The 20,393-nt window shown below is 55.5% G+C and overlaps 3 protein-coding genes and 1 non-coding gene across 9 annotated transcripts; 2 read left to right on the top strand and 2 right to left on the bottom strand.

Annotated features, from left to right (window-relative positions):
• The first annotated feature begins 245 nt into the window (after positions 1-245).
• LOC115892449 lies at positions 246-364 on the top strand. Its single transcript, XR_004052331.1, has one exon. It is a non-coding gene; the product is annotated as a U5 spliceosomal RNA (small nuclear RNA).
• A 4,231-nt stretch (positions 365-4,595) lies between these two features.
• On the bottom strand, positions 4,596-12,055 carry BTBD19 (BTB domain containing 19). Its single transcript, XM_010383480.2, has 9 exons — positions 11,840-12,055; positions 10,320-10,533; positions 10,139-10,192; positions 8,364-8,423; positions 7,081-7,149; positions 6,876-7,007; positions 6,646-6,771; positions 6,194-6,514; positions 4,596-5,209 (listed from the first exon to the last, which is right to left on the bottom strand). Exons 1-8 carry the CDS (start codon positions 11,923-11,925, stop codon positions 6,380-6,382), a joined length of 876 nt encoding a protein of 291 aa, XP_010381782.1. The 5' UTR covers positions 11,926-12,055; the 3' UTR covers positions 4,596-5,209; positions 6,194-6,379.
• On the top strand, positions 11,698-14,813 carry TCTEX1D4 (Tctex1 domain containing 4). Of its 6 annotated transcripts, none has more exons than XM_030942173.1 (3): positions 11,698-13,229; positions 13,888-13,942; positions 14,051-14,813. In XM_030942173.1, exons 1-3 carry the CDS (start codon positions 13,205-13,207, stop codon positions 14,721-14,723), a joined length of 753 nt encoding a protein of 250 aa, XP_030798033.1. In that variant the 5' UTR covers positions 11,698-13,204; the 3' UTR covers positions 14,724-14,813. The 6 variants fall into 6 exon arrangements, with proteins under 6 accessions (XP_030798033.1, XP_030798036.1, XP_030798034.1 ...); XM_030942176.1 differs by having other exon boundaries at positions 11,698-13,394; XM_030942174.1 differs by having other exon boundaries at positions 11,698-13,394; positions 14,047-14,813.
• Positions 14,736-20,154, bottom strand: PLK3 (polo like kinase 3). The gene is made up of 15 exons (XM_010371936.2): positions 19,424-20,154; positions 19,150-19,257; positions 18,945-19,061; positions 18,662-18,791; positions 18,485-18,572; positions 17,567-17,662; positions 17,269-17,467; positions 17,028-17,154; positions 16,728-16,819; positions 16,397-16,490; positions 16,175-16,258; positions 15,906-16,068; positions 15,628-15,757; positions 15,349-15,462; positions 14,736-15,239 (listed from the first exon to the last, which is right to left on the bottom strand). The coding sequence occupies exons 1-15, from the start codon at positions 19,631-19,633 to the stop codon at positions 15,048-15,050; spliced, it is 1,944 nt and encodes a 647-aa protein (XP_010370238.1). The 5' UTR covers positions 19,634-20,154; the 3' UTR covers positions 14,736-15,047.
• Positions 20,155-20,393: the final 239 nt, after the last annotated feature.

The raw sequence follows: 20,393 nt of genomic DNA, 5'->3' as shown, positions 1-20,393 counted from the left end.
GGTGCGGAACAGCCCGGAGTCGCCTGTGATTTGCATACCCATGGTGCACCACGAAAAGATCCCCTCACGATGCTTGCACTCCCTCCGTGCGGGCGTTTCCGCACTATTTTAGGGCATGATCCCTCTTACACACATCTTTGTGCATAAACCATATGCAGGGAGTGCGTACCACGCAAGCATCCAACAACCATAAGTGTGTTAAGTGTTAGCTCTCCCCGCGAGGTTCGTAAGCCAAGGTTACTAGCATACTCTGGTTTCTCTTCAAATCGTATAAATCTTTCGCCTTTTACTAAAGATTTCCGTGGAGAGAAACACTTTTGAGTCTTACATCAAATTTTTTGTAGGCCTTGTGTTACGCGAGGCTAAATTTTTTAGTGTTGAAAATTAGACTATGGTTAATCAACTGATAAAATCTAGTTTTTGCCATGCGTCTCGAAGACTACACGGTTGTGATAATGCAAGTCTGTAATATCAATTGTTCAAAAGACTACTGCAGGAAAGTCTCATGAATCCCAGAACGGAGGTTGCAATGATCCGAGATCACTCCACTGCACTCCAGCCAGGGCGACGGAGACCCCGTCTCAAATAAAAGCAAAAAAGTAGACGTTTGCGTGACACCTGGTTTTGAGCTGCATTTGGGGTTTTATTGGCTTGTGCAGTGTGTAGTAAGACTGGCTTCTATTGTTTATTTTTCGCGTTTCTGTTGCATTTCGTTGCAGATTTAAAAGATAAACAGTGGAAGGCACTTTCAAGTCGTCCGGTCATTAATTAAGCCTTAGTTAGTGTGGCTAGAGGTTCAGGAACGGCATATCTCACCAACCAAACTCCTTGTTCTATCCCCAGAGATAGGAGCTGGTTTGGTGTGACTCTTCCAGACTGATTTTTTTTTCCCCAACTCGACTGCGAATCCAAACACAGTTTATGTGGTGAAGATACAAGGTTCCTTCTCCTACAAAGCTGTTTTTTTGTTTGTTTGGTTGGTTTTTTTTTTTTTTTTTTTTTTGTGAGATAGAGTCTGTCTCCCAGGCTGGAGTGCAGTGGCACAATCTCGGCTTACTACAACCTCCGCCTCTCGGATTCAAGCGATTCTCCTGCCTCACCCTCCCGAGTACCTGGGACTACAGGAGTGCTCCACCATACCCAACTAATTTTTGTATTTTTAGTAGAGACGGCGTTTCACCATTTTGGCCAGGCTGGTCTCAAACTCCTGACCTCAGGTAATTCGCCCGCCTCGGCCTTCCAAAGTGTTGGGATTACAGGCATAAGCCAACGCGCCCGGCCCCTATGGAGCTTTTCTAATGGAACCAAACACAAAAAAAATTGAATAAATAACATAAATCCCAGATGAATAATATCTCAGTGAGAAGTGTCCTGTAGAAAGAGAATTTTGATAGAATGGTCTACCTCCTTCCTATTCCCTCTCCATAAGGCAGCTCATCTACTTCCATGGCTTTAAGTAAATGCCATCTGATAGCTAGTGACCCCCCAGTTTACAGCCATCAGCTGGTCCTGTTGACTCCCTTCCATCAGCTGGTCCTGTTGACTCCCTTCCATCAGCTGGTCCTGTTGATACCTTCAAAGCTTATGCTTCATCCAACCACATTTTACCACCTCCACTGCTGCCATCCTGGTCCAAGATCTCTTGCTGGATAATTGCAATGGCCCCTAACCATTCTCCCTAGACGACTCTTCTACCTCGCTCTTGCTCTTCTTTATCCCAGTCCTCCACATAACAGCCAAACTTTTTTTTTCCCCTGACAGGGTCTTGCTGGAGTGCAGTGGCACAATATCAGTTCACTGCAAACTTCACCTCCCAGATTCAAGCAATTCTCTCACCTCAGCCTCCCAAGTAGCTGGGACTGCAGGCGCATGCCACCACACTGGCTAATTTTTGTATTTTTTTTTTTTTTTTTTTTTGAGACGGAGTCTCGCTTTGTCGCCCAGGCTGGAGTGCAGTGGCCGGATCTCAGCTCACTGCAAGCTCCGCCTCCCGGGTTTACGCCATTCTCCTGCCTCAGCCTCCTGAGTAGCTGGGACTACAGGCGCCCGCCACATCGCCCGGCTAATTTTTTTTTTTATTAGTAGAGACAGGGTTTCACCGTGTTAGCCAGGATGGTCTCGATCTCCTGACCTCGTGATCCGCCCGTCTCGGCCTCCCAAAGTGCTGGGATTACAGGCTTGAGCCACCGCGCCCGGCCTAATTTTTGTATTTTTTGTAGAGATGAGATTTCGCCATGTTGCCCAAGCTGGTATCAAACTCCCGGACTCAAGTGATTCACCCACCTCACCCTCCCAAAGTGCTGGGATTACCACACAGGAGCCACTATGCCCAGCCGAAATTATTCTTTTAAAGTAAATCTGATCACACATTATTGTCCTGCACAAAACCCTCCAATGCCTTTCCCCATGACACATGGCTCCCTGCAGATCTCTCATCAAATGTTATCTCATCAGAGGTCTACAATCACTGCCCTGTATAAAATAGTCCCACTCCCACCACATAGCTATTTTTTAACCAAAACAGGTGCTTTTCTTCATAGCACAAACTACTCCCTGAATAGATCATACATTTCTTTACTTGTTTACTGCATGTTTCTCCTCTTAGAATGTTAGCTCCATGAGGCAAAGACTTGACTTGTTCTCTGATGTATTTATTCCATGACCCTAAATCAATGTCTAGTGTGTGGGCACTCAGTGAATAGTTGGGGAACAAATGAATGAATATGTTTCTAAACACATATACAGAATTTAATCTGTAATACTACAATTCTAAGTATTTTATAAAATTAATTTCATCTTCCTAAAAACTCCACTAAATAGGTTCCATTACCTCCATTTTATAAACAAGGAAACTGAGGCAAAGAAAGGTTAATCACAAAGACAATATGTGGCGGAGCTGGGATTCATAGGCAAGCATTCTGGCTCCAGGAGACACGCTCTTAATCATTATGCTACCTTTTTTCTTTTAACAAGAGGAATCATGCTGTAATTGGTCTATTCTGTCCTTTTTTTCACCAAAGATCATGGATTTTTAAAATATTATAGGAATATACCATAGTTAACATAACTAGTCCTCTGGTAATGGACATATAGATGATTTTCAATTTCCACTATCCAACCAATGCTGTCATGACATGGTACTACTGAGTAAGCACATTTTCTGTCTTGAGAGATAATGCTAAATAACTATTTTTAATCCCTGTGCAATATATATACACACACGTGTGTGTGTATATATACATATATATACATATATATATATATATATATATTTTTTTTTTTTTTTTTTTTTTGAGACAGTCTCACTCTGTTGCCCAGGCTGAGTGCAGTGGCACAATCTCAGCTCACTGCAACCTCCGCCTCCCAGATTCAAGCAATTCTCGTGCCTCAGCCTCCCAAGTAGCTGGAATTACAGGCATGTGCCACCACACCTGGCTAGTTTTTTGTGTTTTAGAGACAGGGTTTTGCCATGTTGCCCAGGCTGATCCCAAACTCCTGAGCTCAGGCGATCCACCCACCTTGGCCCCCCAAAGTTCTAGGATTACAGGTGGGAGCCACAGTGCCTGGCCTCCTCCTGTACGGCATATTTTTGTATGAAGTCCCTGAGACAGAAATCTAACTTTATTTTCTTCTAAATAGTCAACTGTCTCTCATTTTAGATTGACAGTATCTTGCTTTGCAGCACCTTTAAAACTCTTTATGGAATAAAGTGGCATTTAAATGAGGAAATAGGCTGGGTGTGGTGGTGCTTCATGTAATCCCAGCACTTTGGGAGGACAGAGTGGGACGATGCTTGAGCCCAGGAGTTTGAGACCAGCCTGGACAACGTAGGGAGACCTCATCTCTACAAAAAGAAGAAAAAAAATTAGCCGAATGTGATGGAACATGCCTGTAGTCCCAGCTGTTAGGCAGGCTGAAGTGGGAGGATCGCTTGAGCCCAGGAGGCTGAGGCTGCAGTGAGCTGAGATCACACCACTGCACTCTAGCCTGGGTGAGAATAAGGTTGTGTCATAAATAAATAAATAAATAAATAAATAAATAAATAAAATCATTTACTTAACATTTACGTAACACTGTTTATCTGACAGAGACTGAGGAAGCAGAAACCAGTAAGACACCACTCCAGGCCCCAGGGATCTTTCTTGAGGGAGATTCACATCCTCGGGAAAACAAGATGTATGGTGAATGAAGAAGGTGGCAGAGGGGTCTGCAGTAACTGAGTAAGTATGGAGCTAGAGGCCGGGTGCGGTGGCTCAAGCCTGTAATCCTAGCACTTTGGGAGGCCAAGACGGATGGATCACGAGGTCAGGAGATCGAGACCATCCTGGCTAACACGGTGAAACCCCGTCTCTACTTAAAAATACAAAAAACTAGCCGGGCGACGTGGCGGGTGCCTGTAGTCCCAGCTACTCGGGAGGCTGAGGCAGGAGAATGGCGTAAACCCGGAAGGCGGAGCTTGCAGTGAGCTGAGATCCGGCCACTGCACTCCAGCCTGGGTGGCAGAGCAAGACTCTGTCTCAAAAAAAAAAAAAAAAAAAAAAAAAAAAAAAAAAAAAAAAGGTATGGAGCTAGAGGACTAATACCTCCAGGATAAGTGAATTTATGCAAAGATCGTATTTGAGAGAAGAGGTGAGGAACCACTCACTAGTAGTTTTGAGTGCCCTGAAAGTGAAATAGATTGAATTTTGTCCTGGAGGTCAATGGGATGTTCCAGGACTTAAGTCCCATAGGACTGACAATCAAAGACTGGTCTGGTTGCACTGTGGGAAATGGATTGAGGGGGCGCTGGAGTGAAGGCAGGAAGGCTGTGAGACGTGTCAGACAGGACAGGTTGAACCTGGGGCTGTGAGAACTGAACCAACTGGAAAGGTCTCCTACAAGGTAAAAGAGACCTAAGGCAGGTGTGAGGAAGAGGGATAAGGCAAGGATGAGATCCAGATTTCTGGCGTGTGCACCCACGGAAATGAGAAACACGATGAGGTAAAGCTGGGGAAAGCTGGGGAGATCAATTTCACACCGAGCCTGTGGTGTCTGAGGGGCATTCAGGGAGCGATCTCCAGTGGGGCAGGAATGTAATGAAAGAAGGAGCTGAAGCCGGGCGCAGTGGCTCACACCTGTAATCCCAGCACTTTGGGAGGCTGAGGCCAGCGGATCACATGAAGTCAGGAGATCCAAACCAGCTGGCCAACATGGTGAAACCCCGTCTCTACTAAAAACACAAAAATCAGCAGGGCATTGTGGTGCACGTCTGTAATCCCAGCTACTCAGGAGGCTGAGGCACAAGAATCGCTTGAATCAGGGAGGCAGAGGTTGAAGTGAGCCGAAATCGCACCACTACACTGCAGCATCGCAACAGAGCAAGACTGTCTCAAAAAAAAGGAAAGAGAGGCAGAGGGAGAGAGAGAGAGAGGGAGAGAGGGAGAGGGAGCGAGGGAGCGAGGGAGAGGGAGAGAGAGCGAGAGAGGGAGAGAGAGAGAGAGAGAAGAAAAGAAAGGAAGAAAAAGAAAGAAAGGAAAGAAGAAAGAAAGAAAGAGAGACAGAAAGAAAGAAAGAAAGACAGACAGACAGACAGAAAGAAAGAAAGAAAGAAAGAAAGAAAGAAAGAAAGAAAGAAAAGAAAAGAAAAGAAAAGAAAAGAAAAGAAAAGAAAAGAAAAGAAAGAAAGAAAGAAAAAAAAAAAAAAAAAAAGAGGGAGTCGGCCGGGCGCGGTGGCTCAAGCCTGTAATCCCAGCACTTTGGGAGGCCGAGGCGGGCGGATCACGAGGTCAGGAGATCGAGACCATCCTGGCTAACACGGTGAAACCCCGTCCCTACTAAAAATACAAAAAAACTAGCCGGGCGAGGTGGCGGGCGCCTGTAGTCCCAGCTACTCGGGAGGCTGAGGCAGGAGAATGGCGTGAACCTGGGAGGCGGAGCTTGCAGTGAGCTAAGATCCGGCCACTGCACTCCAGCCTGGGCAGCAGAGCGAGACTCCGTCTCAAAAAAAAAAAAAAAAAAAAAAAAAAAAAAAAAAAAAGAGGGAGTTGAGCTGAACAGATAGATATGTGGGAGTCATCAGAATAGACTAGTAGAGGACAATGCCCAGGGGCAGGGCGTAGAGTGAGAGCGTGGAGCGACGGAAATCCTCGTTTTCGAGTTTCGCCCCCCGCAGAGAGGCCCAGCCCAAGCCCTGCCCGACCCTGCCCCGACCCACCTCGCCCACTCGGGTTTGACCCCGCACAAGAGGCTGCGCGTGGCAGACAACGATTCTTCCGGCGCCCGGCTCACTGGGCACGCTGGGAACGGAAGCCCGCTCCAAACGCCGAGCACTTCGGGAGCTGTAGTTTGGGGCAGACTCGACTGGGCGGGTCCGAGGCTCCCCGTGAGTCCCGGCGTTGGATCATTTAAAGGACAGGTCCAGAAAGCGGTGATGCTCCCGGGGCAGGGTGCCTCTCCGGCGGCGACACGGGGCGCCCCGGGCCTCATCCCCTCTCCGCAGGGCATGGCATTTCCACGCCTCCACAATCTGCTCCACCTGCACAGCAAGGCCGGTCAGTGCGCAGTCCCGCGGTGGCCCCTCGCCCCGAGGACCGGGCCGCTCCTGCCCCCTCCCAGAGCCCTGTACCCCCTGCTGAGTGGAGCTGGGCCGGTTCCCCGCGTCCGCACCGGGATGAGTGGTTCCTGCCGGTTCTGCTCTTCCAGGGCGCTCAGCTCCGCCGGGGCCAGCAAGGCTAGTCTCAGCTCTTTCACCACCGGGGCCGCCACCTCGGCCACCGGCCTCTCCAGCACTGCCTGCGAACGCCAGCCCTGAGTCGGGCACCTGTCCTGCCACCCGCTCGCTGGGCTCGTGGCCCGCACCTCCTTCCATGCCCTTGCGCTCCCCCAGCCCCACTCACCGCGCCCACGCGCGCCCAGCTCCGGGCCGCGCGGACCAGTTCAGCCTCGTCCACGCAGAGTTTGTCGCTGCGGAGTAGGGGCAGCAGCGCGGCCGCTGACAGCTCCAGGAAGCCTTGGGACCTGAGGGCCTCCTGCAAGCCGGCAAATGGGTCAGGGAGGAGCAGAATGCGGTGCGTGGGGTAAGGAGTATGAAGGGAGCAGTACCTGGCTGTGGGCCTCTATGAAAGCCACGCAGCGCTCCTGCAGCGGCCCCAGGCCAAAGGTTACGGCCACCTGCGAGCAGAATGAGGGAGATCAGGTTGGAGACTGGAGAGGCCGTGTAGCCCAACCTGCTCACTGGGACCCACCACTGCAAGCCTGACCCTAGCCCTAGCTGGGGAGGCTGACAGGGCCCTCGGCCTTCCAGGAAACTAGACCCAGCGAAAGCCTGGTACACACACACACATACACACACACATATACGTGGACTCACTGTACAACCTGCTCTTCCCTACAGGAGACCACCCCGTGGCCTTCAAACCCCACCTGGGGCCTAGGCTTGGCCTTTTTTTTTTTTTTTTTTTTTTTTTTTTTGAGACGGAGTCTGGCTCTGCTGCCCAGGCTGGAGTGCAGTGGCCAGATCTCAGCTCACTGCAAGCTCCGCCTCCCGGGTTCACGCCATTCTCCTGCCTCAGCCTCTGGAGTAGCTGGGACTACAGGCGCCCGCCACCTCGCCCGGCTAGTTTTTTGTTTTTTTTTTTAGTAGAGACGGGGTTTCACCGTGTTAGCCAGGATGGTCTCGATCTCCTGACCTCGTGATCCGCCCGCCTCGGCCTCCCAAAGTGCTGGGATTACAGGCTTGAGCCACTGCGCCCGGGTTTGTTTTTTGTTTTTTGTTTTTTTTTTTTGAGACGGAGTCTCACTCTGTCACCCAGGCTGGAGTGTGCAGTGGCGTGATCTCAGCTCACTGCAACCTCTGCCTCTCAGGTTCAAGCAATTCTCCTGCCTCAGCCTCCAGAGTAGCTGGGAGCATGCCAGTACACCCGGCTAATTTTTTGTATATTTAATAGAAATGGGGTTTCACTGTTTTAGCCAGGATGGTCTCAATCTCCTGACCTCTTGATTCACCCACCTCGGCCTCCGAAAGTGCTGGGATTACAGGTGTGAGTCATCGTGCCTGACCCAACTTGGCTTCTAAAGTCTATAGCCACCCTTCCCCTACCCCAAGTCCAGCTGAGAACCATTCCCCAGCCCTGATAGAGAGAAGACCAGCGAAGACCTCCAGCCCCTTCAACACCTACTCCTGCACCTGACCCTGATGATATACCCAGGATCCCACATATCTAGGCACAGAATTCATCCTGTAAACCTCCTTGGAGCACCGCCACCACCACCATGTACCCAAGTTATTTCAAGGCCAGACACAGCAGGCCCAGGCTCCCAGCACCTGGGAGCCCATTTCCACACACACAGCCAAAGTCCTCCCATGCCTGTCCAGCAGCACCCACCTGCAGGGCCTCACAAACCAACTCCACATCCAGCACCTTCACCACAAACTGCAGGCACAGCTGGGAACAGAAATGAATGTGGGCTGTGTGGCGGTGTCCCTGCTCCAAGGCACTAGTTCCACCCCAGAAGCAGTGCGCAGGCTTGGATTGGTGAGTCACCCAGCAGCCCCAGACCCCATCCTGACCTCCCAGGCCAAGGGAGGCAGGGAATGGCTAGAGCCTGAGACAGCAGGCTCACAGGAACTGGAGACTAGCAAAACCAAGCCCAGCCACCCACCTTCTAGCACATTTGCCACTAAGCAAGACCAGATAAAAGCCATGCAAACTTCTCCCCTTCTTTCAGGATGCTTATCTTCCTCCACTTGTTCCCTTCCTGACTCAAGGATACTTCTATTTTTAGCAGAAACTTGAATTTCATCCGTGACATCTCTCATCTCTTGACTGCTACACTCGCCTCCTGAATGGACTAACGAGTCCTCTCCACCTCTTTCAATCCCTTCTCCCCTGAGCTTCCAATTCTTCACTCCCTTATGGGAAACCTTCAGTGAATCTCCACTGCCCTCTGCTTAAAAGAAGTCCAAAAGCTTAAGGGCCCTACATGAATCAGGCCCTGGTGTCCTCTGCAGTCTCATCTTGCCCTCTCCTCACAGTCCAGACACACCAAATGTCTCACTGGCTCCTTTGGTGCCTCTGTGACTAGAATGCCATCTTCCCACTTCCCCTAGGAACAAAATCCTATTTGTTCTACCAGATCCAACACATATGTTTTCTCCTCCAGGAAGTCTTCTCCTCTCCCTAGTGGTGGGACTGGAGAGGCCCCCCCATACAGTCTCCGCACCATTCACGCTTCTCTGTCACTTTTTTTTTTTTTTTTTTTTTTGAGACGGAGTCTCGCTCTGTCGCCCAGGCTGGAGTGCAGTGGCCGGATCTCAGCTCACTGCAAGCTCCACCTCCTGGGTTTAGGCCATTCTCCTGCCTCAGCCTCCCGAGTAGCTGGGACTACAGGCGCCTGCCACGTCGCCCGGCTAGTTTTTTGTATTTTTTAGGAGAGACGGGGTTTCACCGTGTTAGCCAGGATGGTCTCGATCTCCTGACCTCATGATCCGCCCGTCTCGGCCTCCCAAAGTGCTGGGATTACAGGCTTGAGCCACCGCGCCCGGCCTTTTTTTTTTTGAGAGCAACTCTTGATCTGCCACGCAGGCTGGAATGCAGTGGTGCGATCTCAGCTTACTGCAACCAGGTTCAAGCGATTCTTGTGCCTCAGCCTCCCAAGTAGCTGGAATTACAGGTGTATGCTACCACACCTGGCTAATTTTTGTGCCTTTAGTAGAGAAGGGGTGTCACCATGTTGCCCAGGCTGGTCTGGAGCTTCTGGGCTCAAGCGATCCACCTGCTTCAGCCTCCCAAAGTGCTGGGATTACAGGCATGAGCCACCGTGCCCGGCCTCTATCACACTTCTTATGCCACCCAGATAAGTGTTTTCATGTGTCTGTCTCCTCTCCCTCTCTGGAGAACAGGGATCAAGGCTGATATCTTTGTATCTACAGCACCAGCCATAATCACTCCCTCTTGGCCACACACACACAGGGCAGGCATGCATGGATCCTTTTGCACACAGGCACACATACATGCCCTCCTTACACGGGAGAGACATACATACTTCTCTCTGTGTGGGCACACGTTCCTCTCCAGGCCACAGTGTGTGTGAGGCAGGGCGGGAAGTGAGCCGGTGAGAAGCAAGGGAAATGAGACATGGACCTGGCACACAAACCCACCTCTCTCAGTTCCTCCAGCCCATATTCCACAGCCGCTGTCAGCACTTCTAGCACCTGTAGAGTGGGTGGTGGGGGGAGTGGAAGGGAGTTTCCCCTGCCCTATGCCCACAGTGTAATGGGCAAACTCTTGCCTCTGGCACCCACCGCCTCTCCCACCCAGGACCCTGGTCAGCAGGCTCACAGAGTGACGGTGAAGCTTGACACTGTTGGTATATAGGAACTCCAGCACTGCCAGGAAGGCCTCAGTTGGCACAGTGCTTAGCACCACAGGACTAGGCACCCCGGGGCCTGGCTCTGTGCCCAGAAGTCGCTGGAAGAAGTTGCATCTACAGGCCAACAAGCACCGATGGGCAAATACCTCCTGCTGTTCTTGACCGACCACGAAGCGAACATCACTGTGGGAGAGAGGCAGAGAGCCAGCGGAGAGGAGGCCAGCACCTGGAGTGCAACTTGGGCTGTGCCTTTGCCCACTCTGGGTCTTAGTTTCCCATCCAGAATGTAAGAGACAGGGCTTGGTCCCTCCAGCAGAAGGTCTGGGACCCAAAGCCCTGAGTTCTAGTCCCAGCTCCACCTGGTGACTTCCTATCTTTGAATCTCAGGTTTCTCACCCATGAAATGGGACAATAATCCTAAACCTCAGGTCGCAGAGGAGGTGACTATGCTTGATTACTGAGGGGCATCTGGACTAACAGAAGCACGGTTGATCCCACCTTCCCCTCTCCTCCCCAGCCTGAGTCTTGGGGGAAGGGAAGCTTCTTTTGGCTCCTCCTCCACCAGCTGCAAACTCAGCTTTTTTCAGCCCTCCTCCAGACAGGCGGGTGTGGGGGCGTGGGGCACAGAGTGTGCACTCACTGCAAACAGACACAGCAGTGATGCACCATCATGAGCCAGACCACAGTTTCCATCTTCATGATCACTTCCGGCCCCAGCTCTGGGCCTCTAAACAAGGCAGGGGATAGGAGGCAGATGAGGCTGGAGGCTCCTAGAGCCTCTTAGTCCCAGGTCCAAAGCCTGGGGGGTTCACATTACCCAGACCAGACTGTGACCCCGAAGAAGCAAGGTGATGGAAGTCACCACCCTTTGGGGAAGAGCTCAGATCTGAGACCATGAGGACAGAGAGCTTCATTCTAGCTCTCCTGAGCAGCCCGGCCTCCTGTAAACTCTACCCCTGGTTTCAGACACCACTGGCATCCTGGCCAGCAGGGAGCAGCCAGCACTCCCGAGGCTTCCTGTCAGGGACTATGGCTCAATCCCTCGAGCTCTGTTCTTCTTGTGAAGCCTCAATTCCCAGAACAGGTCATCTGTTCCTTTTCTTCGAGCAGGGAGGCCTCAATACCAAGCTGAGTGAATGGAGGGAGGAGAGGAATCATGACCCACCGTCTCTCAGGATCCCAGGGCCTGAGAATCATTCTCTTCTGCCAGGAGCCCAAAGTCCAAAGAAGGAAGGGCTTTGCCTGAGCTCACACAGCAGCTCCAGGTTCTAGCCCCCAGGACCCTGCCAGCCTTGCCTCTGGCCCTCAGGGTCTCACAGACACTGAGTGACCGGTAGCCATGTTCCACATTTGACTTCCCCACAGCGTGAGTTCACCAGGGAGGACGGCCAAGTTCTAATTCCCAGCCTCTTCTCACCAGGGCCTCCTTAGAGTCCTGGGGCCCTCAGAGCTAGCTAAGGAAAACCCGCAGGCAGGGCCCACCCCTCACCTGTATCGTGGGTTGTTGACGAGGCTTCGGAGTGCTGCGGAAAAAGGTTCAGCTTTCCCATGCACGACCAGTCCCAGGGGCTCCATGGGTGAGAAGGGGTGGGGGTGGAGGAGGGAGCCTAGGAGGCCTGGCCAGGTCCTAGAGCTGGTGAGGCTAGCAAGGCCCGAGAGGGAGAAGCAGGGACTTGGGAGGCCTGTTTGCTGAGAAGCTGAAGTTTAGGAGTAGAGCAGGAGAGGCCCAAGCTACTGAAGGCATCAGGGGCCAGACGCTCAGGGACAGGAACAGACACAGGGAGGGGACCAGGAGAAGCTGAGGCTGGAGTGGCCTATGGTCCTGGGAAGAGGGTGGCTGGCTGGCGGCGGCGAAAGAGGCCCTGGCTGGGAGTCTGCCCAGGCAGCCGCCGGGTGGGAAGCCTGTGGGTTTCCATGGAAACTGGAGCTGGCCTGAGAAGAGACTCCACCCATCTCCCAGGCAGGCCCAGGGAAAACTTCAGCCCTTAGAGGGGCATTAAGCGCCGTATGAGGGTCTTAGCCCCCGGAAGCCGAGCCTGCCCTAGGTTCAGAGTTCAAACTCCTTACCCTCGTAACCCGTCCCTCCTCCACAGGCACACAGGGTCAGGATCTGCTTAGCCAGGCCTGGGAATCCCCCACTCAACAGGGAAAATCCTCGCCCCCATAGATGGGTCAGGGCCCAGACCTGGCTTGTTTGGGAGGGGACAGTCCCATCCCTGCCAGAGGGGGAGTCACATGAGTTGTCAGCTCTGGCAGAGGTGTCACAGCCTCTGCCATCTCTGAAATGCAACATTGGGGAAATCTAGGTACTAGGGCACACAAGAGGTGTAGCCAGCTGGGGACAAGCCCCAGGACACTTGGGTCAGCAAGGGTCACGAGGCTGGACTCGGTGTTCACTGCCGAGTCACTGCCACTTTGTAAGGCCTGGTTCCTACCAGCTGAGCCAATGGACCTCCCCTCCCCCGCACATAGCCCTGAACTGAGGAAGTCATCCAAGCCCCACCCTAACTCTGCGCCGGGAGCGGAAATGTTTGTCCTTGTCGAGGCTGACTGACGGGGAGACAACAGAGCCATGACGTGTTCCTTCCTGTGGGCCCAGACCCTGGATTCCTGAGCCACCGCCCCCGCAGCCTCAAGATCTCCCCCTATCCTAGGCCTCTGTGACTTGTTCATAATGGCCAGTCTCCACAAGGGGAGAAAACGGGCCCTGGCTCAAGCGCCCTGGGGCAGGACGAAGCCTTTCTGACCACAGCCTCGCTCTACATCTGCCCCTCTGTCGCCTGCGCTTAGGAAGTTTGCCTCTGAGCTGCAAGACCCTGTCGGCCGCTCTCCCTGATGACCCCACGCTCAGCACATGCTCACAGTAACAGGGCTCTCAGGTTAAGCCAGAGCCGGACTGGAGGGAGGGATCCTTGGAGGGAGAAGTGTTTGCTCCAGCAACCATGGCAACTCCACAACACAGGTCCTTCCCCTCCCACTTGCCCTTCAGGCCAGTGGGGCCAGGGCTGTGGAGCCTGACAGAACTCAGAAGCGAAAGCCTGCAGGTGACTCAGGTGCCTGAGGGAGTTTCGGGAGCAGAGGGCGGCCATCCCAGAACTGATTCTGGAGGAAGTGGGATCAGAGGCCAAAGGCAGAAGGCGGAAGGGGCTTCACAAGTCGTCTGCCCTCAGCCTGGGCCAGGTGTAGGGGAGATCTTTGTGCCAGCCACTCTAGAGTAGATCTGGGTGGAAGATGACTGGATTCAACACCCCCAGGGCTGGAAGGATCTGTGGGGTTGAAAGAGGTGATCTGTCAGTCTTTCCTGGTTAGGGGTTGGAGGCACTGCCTCCATGGTCCAGGCTGAGGCAGAGGCCTGCTTCTCCTTCCAGAGAAGTAGGGTGGCAGGGAGAAATGGCAGTCTCTAAGACTCTGAGCGTACCTGGCTAACCTCCATAGTGCCCAGAGAAGGAGCTCAGCAGGCAGGGACTAGCCCAGGATCCCAGTCCCAGCAGCCTCCTGTCCCTTGCTCATGTGTCTAACAACCTTTAACCTTCTCAGCACCTAGGAACCCAGGCAGCCTGGTACTATCTGATCCACTTGTTCTAAAACACAGGTAAGAAGGGAGTAGAAGGTAAAAACCCTTGACATCACTGAGCAAGAGGCTGGGGTGGGTAGACAGATGCCCAGTGAAGGTCACCCTGAGTGTAGGTCCTCTAGCCAGCAGGTCCATGGCCAGCAGGCCTCTGCCCCCGGGACGCCAGGAGGAGGAGAATGCCAAAGACTACGGGCCGAAACCCTCACCAGTGCAGCCCCGAGGCCGCCTGCCCAGCATTGATGAGGCGCGACCGGCAGGTCCAGGTCCTGGCCCGGCCTCTCGCCGGGGCTCCATGCTGGGCCTGGCCGCGTCCTTCTCCCGTCGCAACTCGCTGGCCGGGCCAGGCGCGGGTCCTGGGGGTCGGCAGCCATCCCTGGGCCAGGTGCCCCCTCTGGGCTCACGGGTCAGCTTCTCAGGGTTGCCTCTGGCGCCCGCCCGTCGGGTGGCGCCCTCCTACCGCGCGGAGCCGGTGCCCGGGGAGCGCTGGGAGGCTGCGCGCGCACAGCGTGCCCTGGAGGCGGCACTGTCCGCAGGGCTGCGCGACGCGTGCTACTCCAGCGCCGAGGCCGCGCGGCTGGTGCAGGAGCTCTGCGAGCAGGTGCACGTTCGCCTGCGCGAGCTCAGCCTGCCGCGCTACAAGCTGGTGTGCAGCGTGGTGCTGGGGCCGCGCGCGGGCCAGGGCGTTCACGTGGTCAGCCGCGCGCTCTGGGACGTGGCGCGCGACGGGCTGGCCTCGGTCTCTTACACCAACACCTCGCTCTTCGCGGTGGCCACGGTCCACGGGCTCTACTGCGAGTGAGGGGGAGTCCAATTCTGCAAAATTGTTTATTATCCTAGGAGGAGGCCCCCCTGGGGCTCACATCCCAATAAATAAGTGTCTGACAATAAATAAAAGTGGTCCATAAATAACGCCCCCTAGCTGGGAGCTAAGGCTCAGGCTTATCTTGGAGAGGGGGTAGGAGCCAGCGAAGACAAGCTGCCCCCAACTCCAGTAAAGCTGGTCCCTGATTCCCTGGGGGATTCGGCCCAAAGCCCCCAGTGAGGCACCAAAGGAAGGGGGAGGGCCACAAAGGCAAGGGCCAGAGCCTTACAGGCACAGGCCTCAGGCCTCAGGGCTTGGGTCCTAGGCTGGGCTGCGGTCCCGGAGCAGGCGCAGAGCATAGCGGAGTCGCTGCCGCAGGTCTGGAGAGCAGCCCAGCTGCCGAAGGTGGGAAGCGAGGTAAGTACAAGCACTACGATTTCGGGCTACAAAAGTCACAAGGAGGGGCTCCCAGCCACTGAGAATCAGCTTGGTGTGATCCCCGTAGAAGTTCACCTGCACACAGGAGCATGACAGTGGTCAGGACCTAGGCTGCGGGCCCAGCTTTCTCCCCAGCACCCTGGGCCTCCCAGACCTTCCCGGAAACTCCTGGATAGGCTCTTACCTGGACAGTGCCATCACTAAACAGCATGAGGAGAGCCTGATCCGTCTTGACCCACTGCAGCAGCAAGGGTGGAGCAGGTACCTCTACCTCTTCCACACTGGGCAGATCTCCACCCTGGGAGCAGGATCGGAGCAGGTCACTGATCCAGCGTGAGACAGCCCCCTCCCCATTCGTGTATGCCTTATCCTCTAGCTTTGAGCACCCCCACCACCACCAAGGGGGAATCAGAGAGATCAGGATAGGTTAGTTTTCAATGTACCACAGCCCCAGCCCTCACACCTTCATGAGGTGCTGCTCCATGTAGGAGGTGAAGTACCGCAGGATACCCAGCTGAGGCTGCAGGGCCCGGGGCACAGCACCCACGGAGAAGGAGAAGTGCTTTGTGCTGGTGGGGTTGTAGTGCACAGTCCTAGAATGGGGAGGCAGAGGTCAGAGGGAGCCCTGCACCAATGCCCCTCCCCTGAGAAACCCAGACCCCTGAGCCCAGGAGCACACAGGAGGGTGTGGCACTGCTGGGTTAGTGGCCTGAATACAAGGCACCCCATACCAGCACTTACTTTCTGTTAGCTGACAGGGCCATATGTGTGCCATCGTTGAAGAGCACAGCCACACGGCGGCTGGACAGTTGATACCCAAAGCCGAACTTATTGGAGTAGTCAACCCACTTGCTGACCCACACCAAAGGCTCTGGCTGGGCCAGCGGGGCTGGGTTCTGTTCCGCTGTCATGGTAAAGGAGGGAGTCAGGACCTGCTCCTGGCTCCCAGGAGCAGAACTCCCAGCCACAGAACTCCCACCACAGCAGCATGTACCAGACCCCAGCCTTACCTGGGGGCATGAAGGCCACACAGTTTCTCAGCGCACAGAGGGCTGACTCTACTACTGTGGCCACAGTCAGACCTTCTTCAAATCCTGAAGGAGACAGGGCACGGAGATTTAGGAATTAGCACCCCAGGACCCAGGCCAGGCCCCTCTGCCCACTCCTTCCCTCTGGTCCCTGATCTCAGCTCCAGCAACCTCTGGCACCTCTCATCCTCCCTGGCTCCTCACCATCTCCACTGCTTGCCAGTGTCCCACGGGGTGAGCTGTCCTCAGGTGCTGTCTCTACCAGGCTGACAGGGGCTGGGCCAGAAGCTGCTGGAGCCTGGAGGGTTGGGCAGGAAAAGGGAGTGAGACAGGCCCCAAAATCCAAACCCTTGAGTCCATGGCCCAGCCCTGCCCTGGCTCCCAGGGCACCCCAGGTCAGCCCCGCCAGGCTGGTGACACACAGCCAATTAGGCCACCACGAGGTTGGATGCTTCAGCAGCCTTTTATCCTGGGCTTCCCTCAGCTGCTAGGGTGGGGGTGAGTCAGGGGAACAGTGTCCACGTGAGCGCCTCACCTCTGGCCTGGCATCCTGATGGCCAACCGACGTGCGCATGAGGCCGCTTACCAAACAGGAGACCTCGTCCCTCTCCTGGGCATGATTCTTACCTGGGGGTGAAGGATGATACCATCCTCAGTATCCTGCCCAGCCTCTCCACTTCCCACAGGGATGACACAGAGATTGGCCTCCCCAAGTGCCTGTACTGCACATGCTCTCCCCAGGAGTTGCCAGGCGCCCACACTCACACACCCGAGACAAATGTGACAAGCTGCTCTGCTGCTCTGCCCCCTCAACTCACTGACACCCCAGACTCACTCTTGTTCTTCTTTCTGCCAAAGAGGCTCTTGGTAACTTTGGCAAACAGACTCCTAGCCGGGTTGGGGGGTGTCAGGTCTGGGACTGTCACGCAGCTGCTGATAGGGAGTCGATCGGGGGTGTAGCCCTAGGGAGGGGAGCCGTGTGAACAGAGAAGAGAGGCTCCAGGGGCCCTGTCACCTGCACCCTTTCAATCCCTGGGAATACGCAGATGGACTTAGAGGTCCGGGGAGCCACAGACCTTGGTAAAGAAGTCATGGCGCAGGATCTGGTCAATAGAGGGGCGGTCTCGGGGGGAGGCCCGAAGGATGGCAGCCAGGAGCTGCCGAGCAGGCAGTGAGAGGCTGGCAGGTAGCGTGTAGTGAACCTGCTTGATGCAGCGGTACGTCTCCTTCAGGTCAGCTGTCTCAAAGGGAGGGCTCCCGCAGAGCAGCGTGTACCTATAGGGCAGGGCCAAGGGGTCAGGAGTAAAGTGGAGGGGATACCCCACCCACACACCCACCACCTGTCTGCTGCCAAACCTGGACCCTGCGACTCACATGACACAGCCCAGTGACCACACATCCGCCTCGGGCCCGTGGCCCTGTCTCAGTAGCACTTCTGGAGCCACATAGTTGGGGGTGCCACAGATGGTCCTGAAAGAGGGTGGGGAGGAGGAGAAAAGGCTGAGACTCAGCCCAGCAGCCCCCCCACCCCTTCCCCCACTGTGAGTCCAGACAAAGCAGCTGCCTGTCACCAAAGGCCAGAGGACTCCTGCTTGTCCTGGGACAATGGATGCCAGGGATGGCAGCTGAGTCCCCGCCCACCCGCCTGGCCCAGCTGCTCAGCTGCTCTTCATGACAGGGGGAGGGCCTGACCCCCAGCCCAGTCCCCTCCTCCAGGGTCAACACAGAGAGTCCACAGCTGATCCCTTCCCCCTTCCTGCACTCCTGTCTGTCAGACAGTCATCAGGCTGTCACCTCCCACGGTTTGTGCCACACACACACCAACACCAGCTGTCACAACCCCCATAAACACTTATCTGCCACATATGCTGTCTGTGTCACACACACAAAGTACGATGGCCACAGTAGGGTCTTCTTACACCCAGTGTCATATCCTACCATTCCCACACTCTCAGTCTGTCTCTCACACACACACACGCTGCCTGTAACCTTCCCCCATCCACACGAAGGGTAAGTCGTATGCCTCCAAGAATCTGTACACCCCCATCTGTCTCAGGGACTCAGGGTCACCTACCCTATCTGTGTCACACACCTATAGGATCCTACCCCTCTCCACTGGTCCCGGTAACACAGGCTGCCACCTCCACCTTCACACATGCATAAGCAGACCCTCATCCCTTCCCATTTATCTCATGCACACATCAAGCAGTCACCTTGCCTCCCACATACATATGCACTGTCTGTCACGCATGTCATCTGTATCACACACAGGCTCCTTTCCTCAAAACTCACTTCTTCCTCTGCTCCGGAGGCTCCAACCGGGCTGCCAGCCCAAAATCCCCCACCTTCAGTTCCATGTTCTCAGTGATGAAAAAATTTCCTAGATGGGGAAAGAGAGGTGTGTCAGATTCTTTCCTTCCTTCCTCCCTCCCTCCCCAACCTCCCATCCTCCAGGCTCAGGAGTCTCACCCAACTTGAGGTCCCGGTGCAAGATGCCGCGCTGGTGCAAGTACTTGAGGCCGGAAAGGATCTGCCGCAGGTAGTAGCGCACTTCTGGCTCCAACAGGGTGTGCCGGGCCTTCCAGATGTGGGCCAGGGACTGCAAAGAGCCACTGCCTCAGCCCCTGGTGAGCCCTCCCTCCCCCTCCCCCTCCATCTGTGCTCCCTGAAGAAGAAACAGGGCCCGAGCTTTGGGTCTTAAGACTCTCTTCTCTCCCTCACCCTCATCCCTGCGGATATCACCATCTTTCACCTTTCGACTGCAGAGCTCCAGGAAAATGTAGATGTTGTCAGCGTCCTCAAAGTGGTGCGAAAAACGCACGATGTGGCGGTGTTGCAGGTCTCGGTGCAGCTCAATCTCATTTAGGATCTGCGATGAGGGCGCGGGGTCGTCATCCTTCCATGGTTCCCATGCCACCGTCCCCACCCCACCCCTCGCCCGCTGAGCCTGGACCTACCTTCTCACGCTGATGCGGCTTGGCGACGCGGCTCTGCGGGATGACTTTGACAGCATAGGCGCTGCCAGTCTCTGTGTCAGTGGCCTCGTAGCAGCGGGCGAAGCCCCCCTGTGAAGAGGGGGCGTCAGGCTGGGTGTTCCAGGGGGGCCGAGTCTGGCCCGCCGGCGTCCCCGCGTTGGGGGTCAAGTGCCCACGCCCGGCTTGGTGCCAGAAATGAGGCCGGCCGAGACCCCCACCTCCACCATCACCACCCCGCGAACGTCCCCCGGCCCACCTTGCCCAACAAGCGGCCTTTGAAGTAGGTGCGGCCGCTGCGCGGGTCCGTGATGAGGCGCCCGGGGTCTGACGTTGGTAGCCCGGCCAGCATCTCCAGCTCAGGTCCGGGCAAGGCACTCGGAGGCGGCCCGGGCCCGGCCGGGGGAGCGGGCTCGGCGGCCGCACGCTGGAAGGGGCGCGGGGACGGGAAACTGGTGGCGGGCTCCATGCGGTCGGCGCGTCGCAGCGCGGGCCCGGCTTCTTCTCGGTTCCGCCCGGCCCCGGCCGCGCGTGGCGCTGCCTGTATTTGCTACGCTGCGCTCGCGCCCGGGGGAGCCCAGCGTTTTTATCAATGAACGCCTGCCCCCTCCCCGGCGTCTCGTCACCAAGAGTCCCGCCCCCTTCCTGGCAGCGAGTCGAGGAGAGGCCCCTCCCATTCCCGGCCTTACATCACCCAGAAGCTCCTCCCCCACCCAACGCACTGCCAGGCCTCGCCTCCTGGCTGCGCCCCGGGGCGCAGCCCGGCAGCTAGTCACCATGCAGGTGCGACCAGGCCGCCGGGGCCAGCTGATCTCCTGTCCGCTTCTCAGCCCTCCTTGGCCACTGCGAGTCCCGCTCATTGGGGGCCTCTTTCTTTCCCCATCCTTCGGGGCGCGTGCTGAAGGCCGAGTGGGGCCCGGGCATCTGGGGGTGTCCCCCGAGCAACTAGATAGATCAGCGTTCCAGCCAGCAGCGGAGAGGCAGGGGCGGCGCTCGCTTTTCCCCGGGCGTGTCACCCGACACTCCCCTTTCAGTGTGCCGGACAGCCTGTGTCGCTCGCCCTCGCTCGGGGCCCGGCCCAGTGCTGCCCTCTTTAGGGCCTGGAAGGAAGGCACAGTCTCGCGCCTGGCTTGCCTGGCCTGAGGGCTGCCTTGCCAGGTTTAGGAGTCAAGCAGAGACTGGAATTTCAAGGCTTTTACCATGCTCCAGGCCACATCTTCCGCTACCCA

The sequence above is a fragment of the Rhinopithecus roxellana genome, chromosome 12, assembly GCF_007565055.1.
Source record: "Rhinopithecus roxellana isolate Shanxi Qingling chromosome 12, ASM756505v1, whole genome shotgun sequence".
NCBI lineage: Eukaryota > Metazoa > Chordata > Mammalia > Primates > Cercopithecidae > Rhinopithecus > Rhinopithecus roxellana.
The sequence above is the reverse complement of the archived record's forward strand: the minus strand, read 5'-3'. Positions and strand labels throughout refer to the sequence as shown.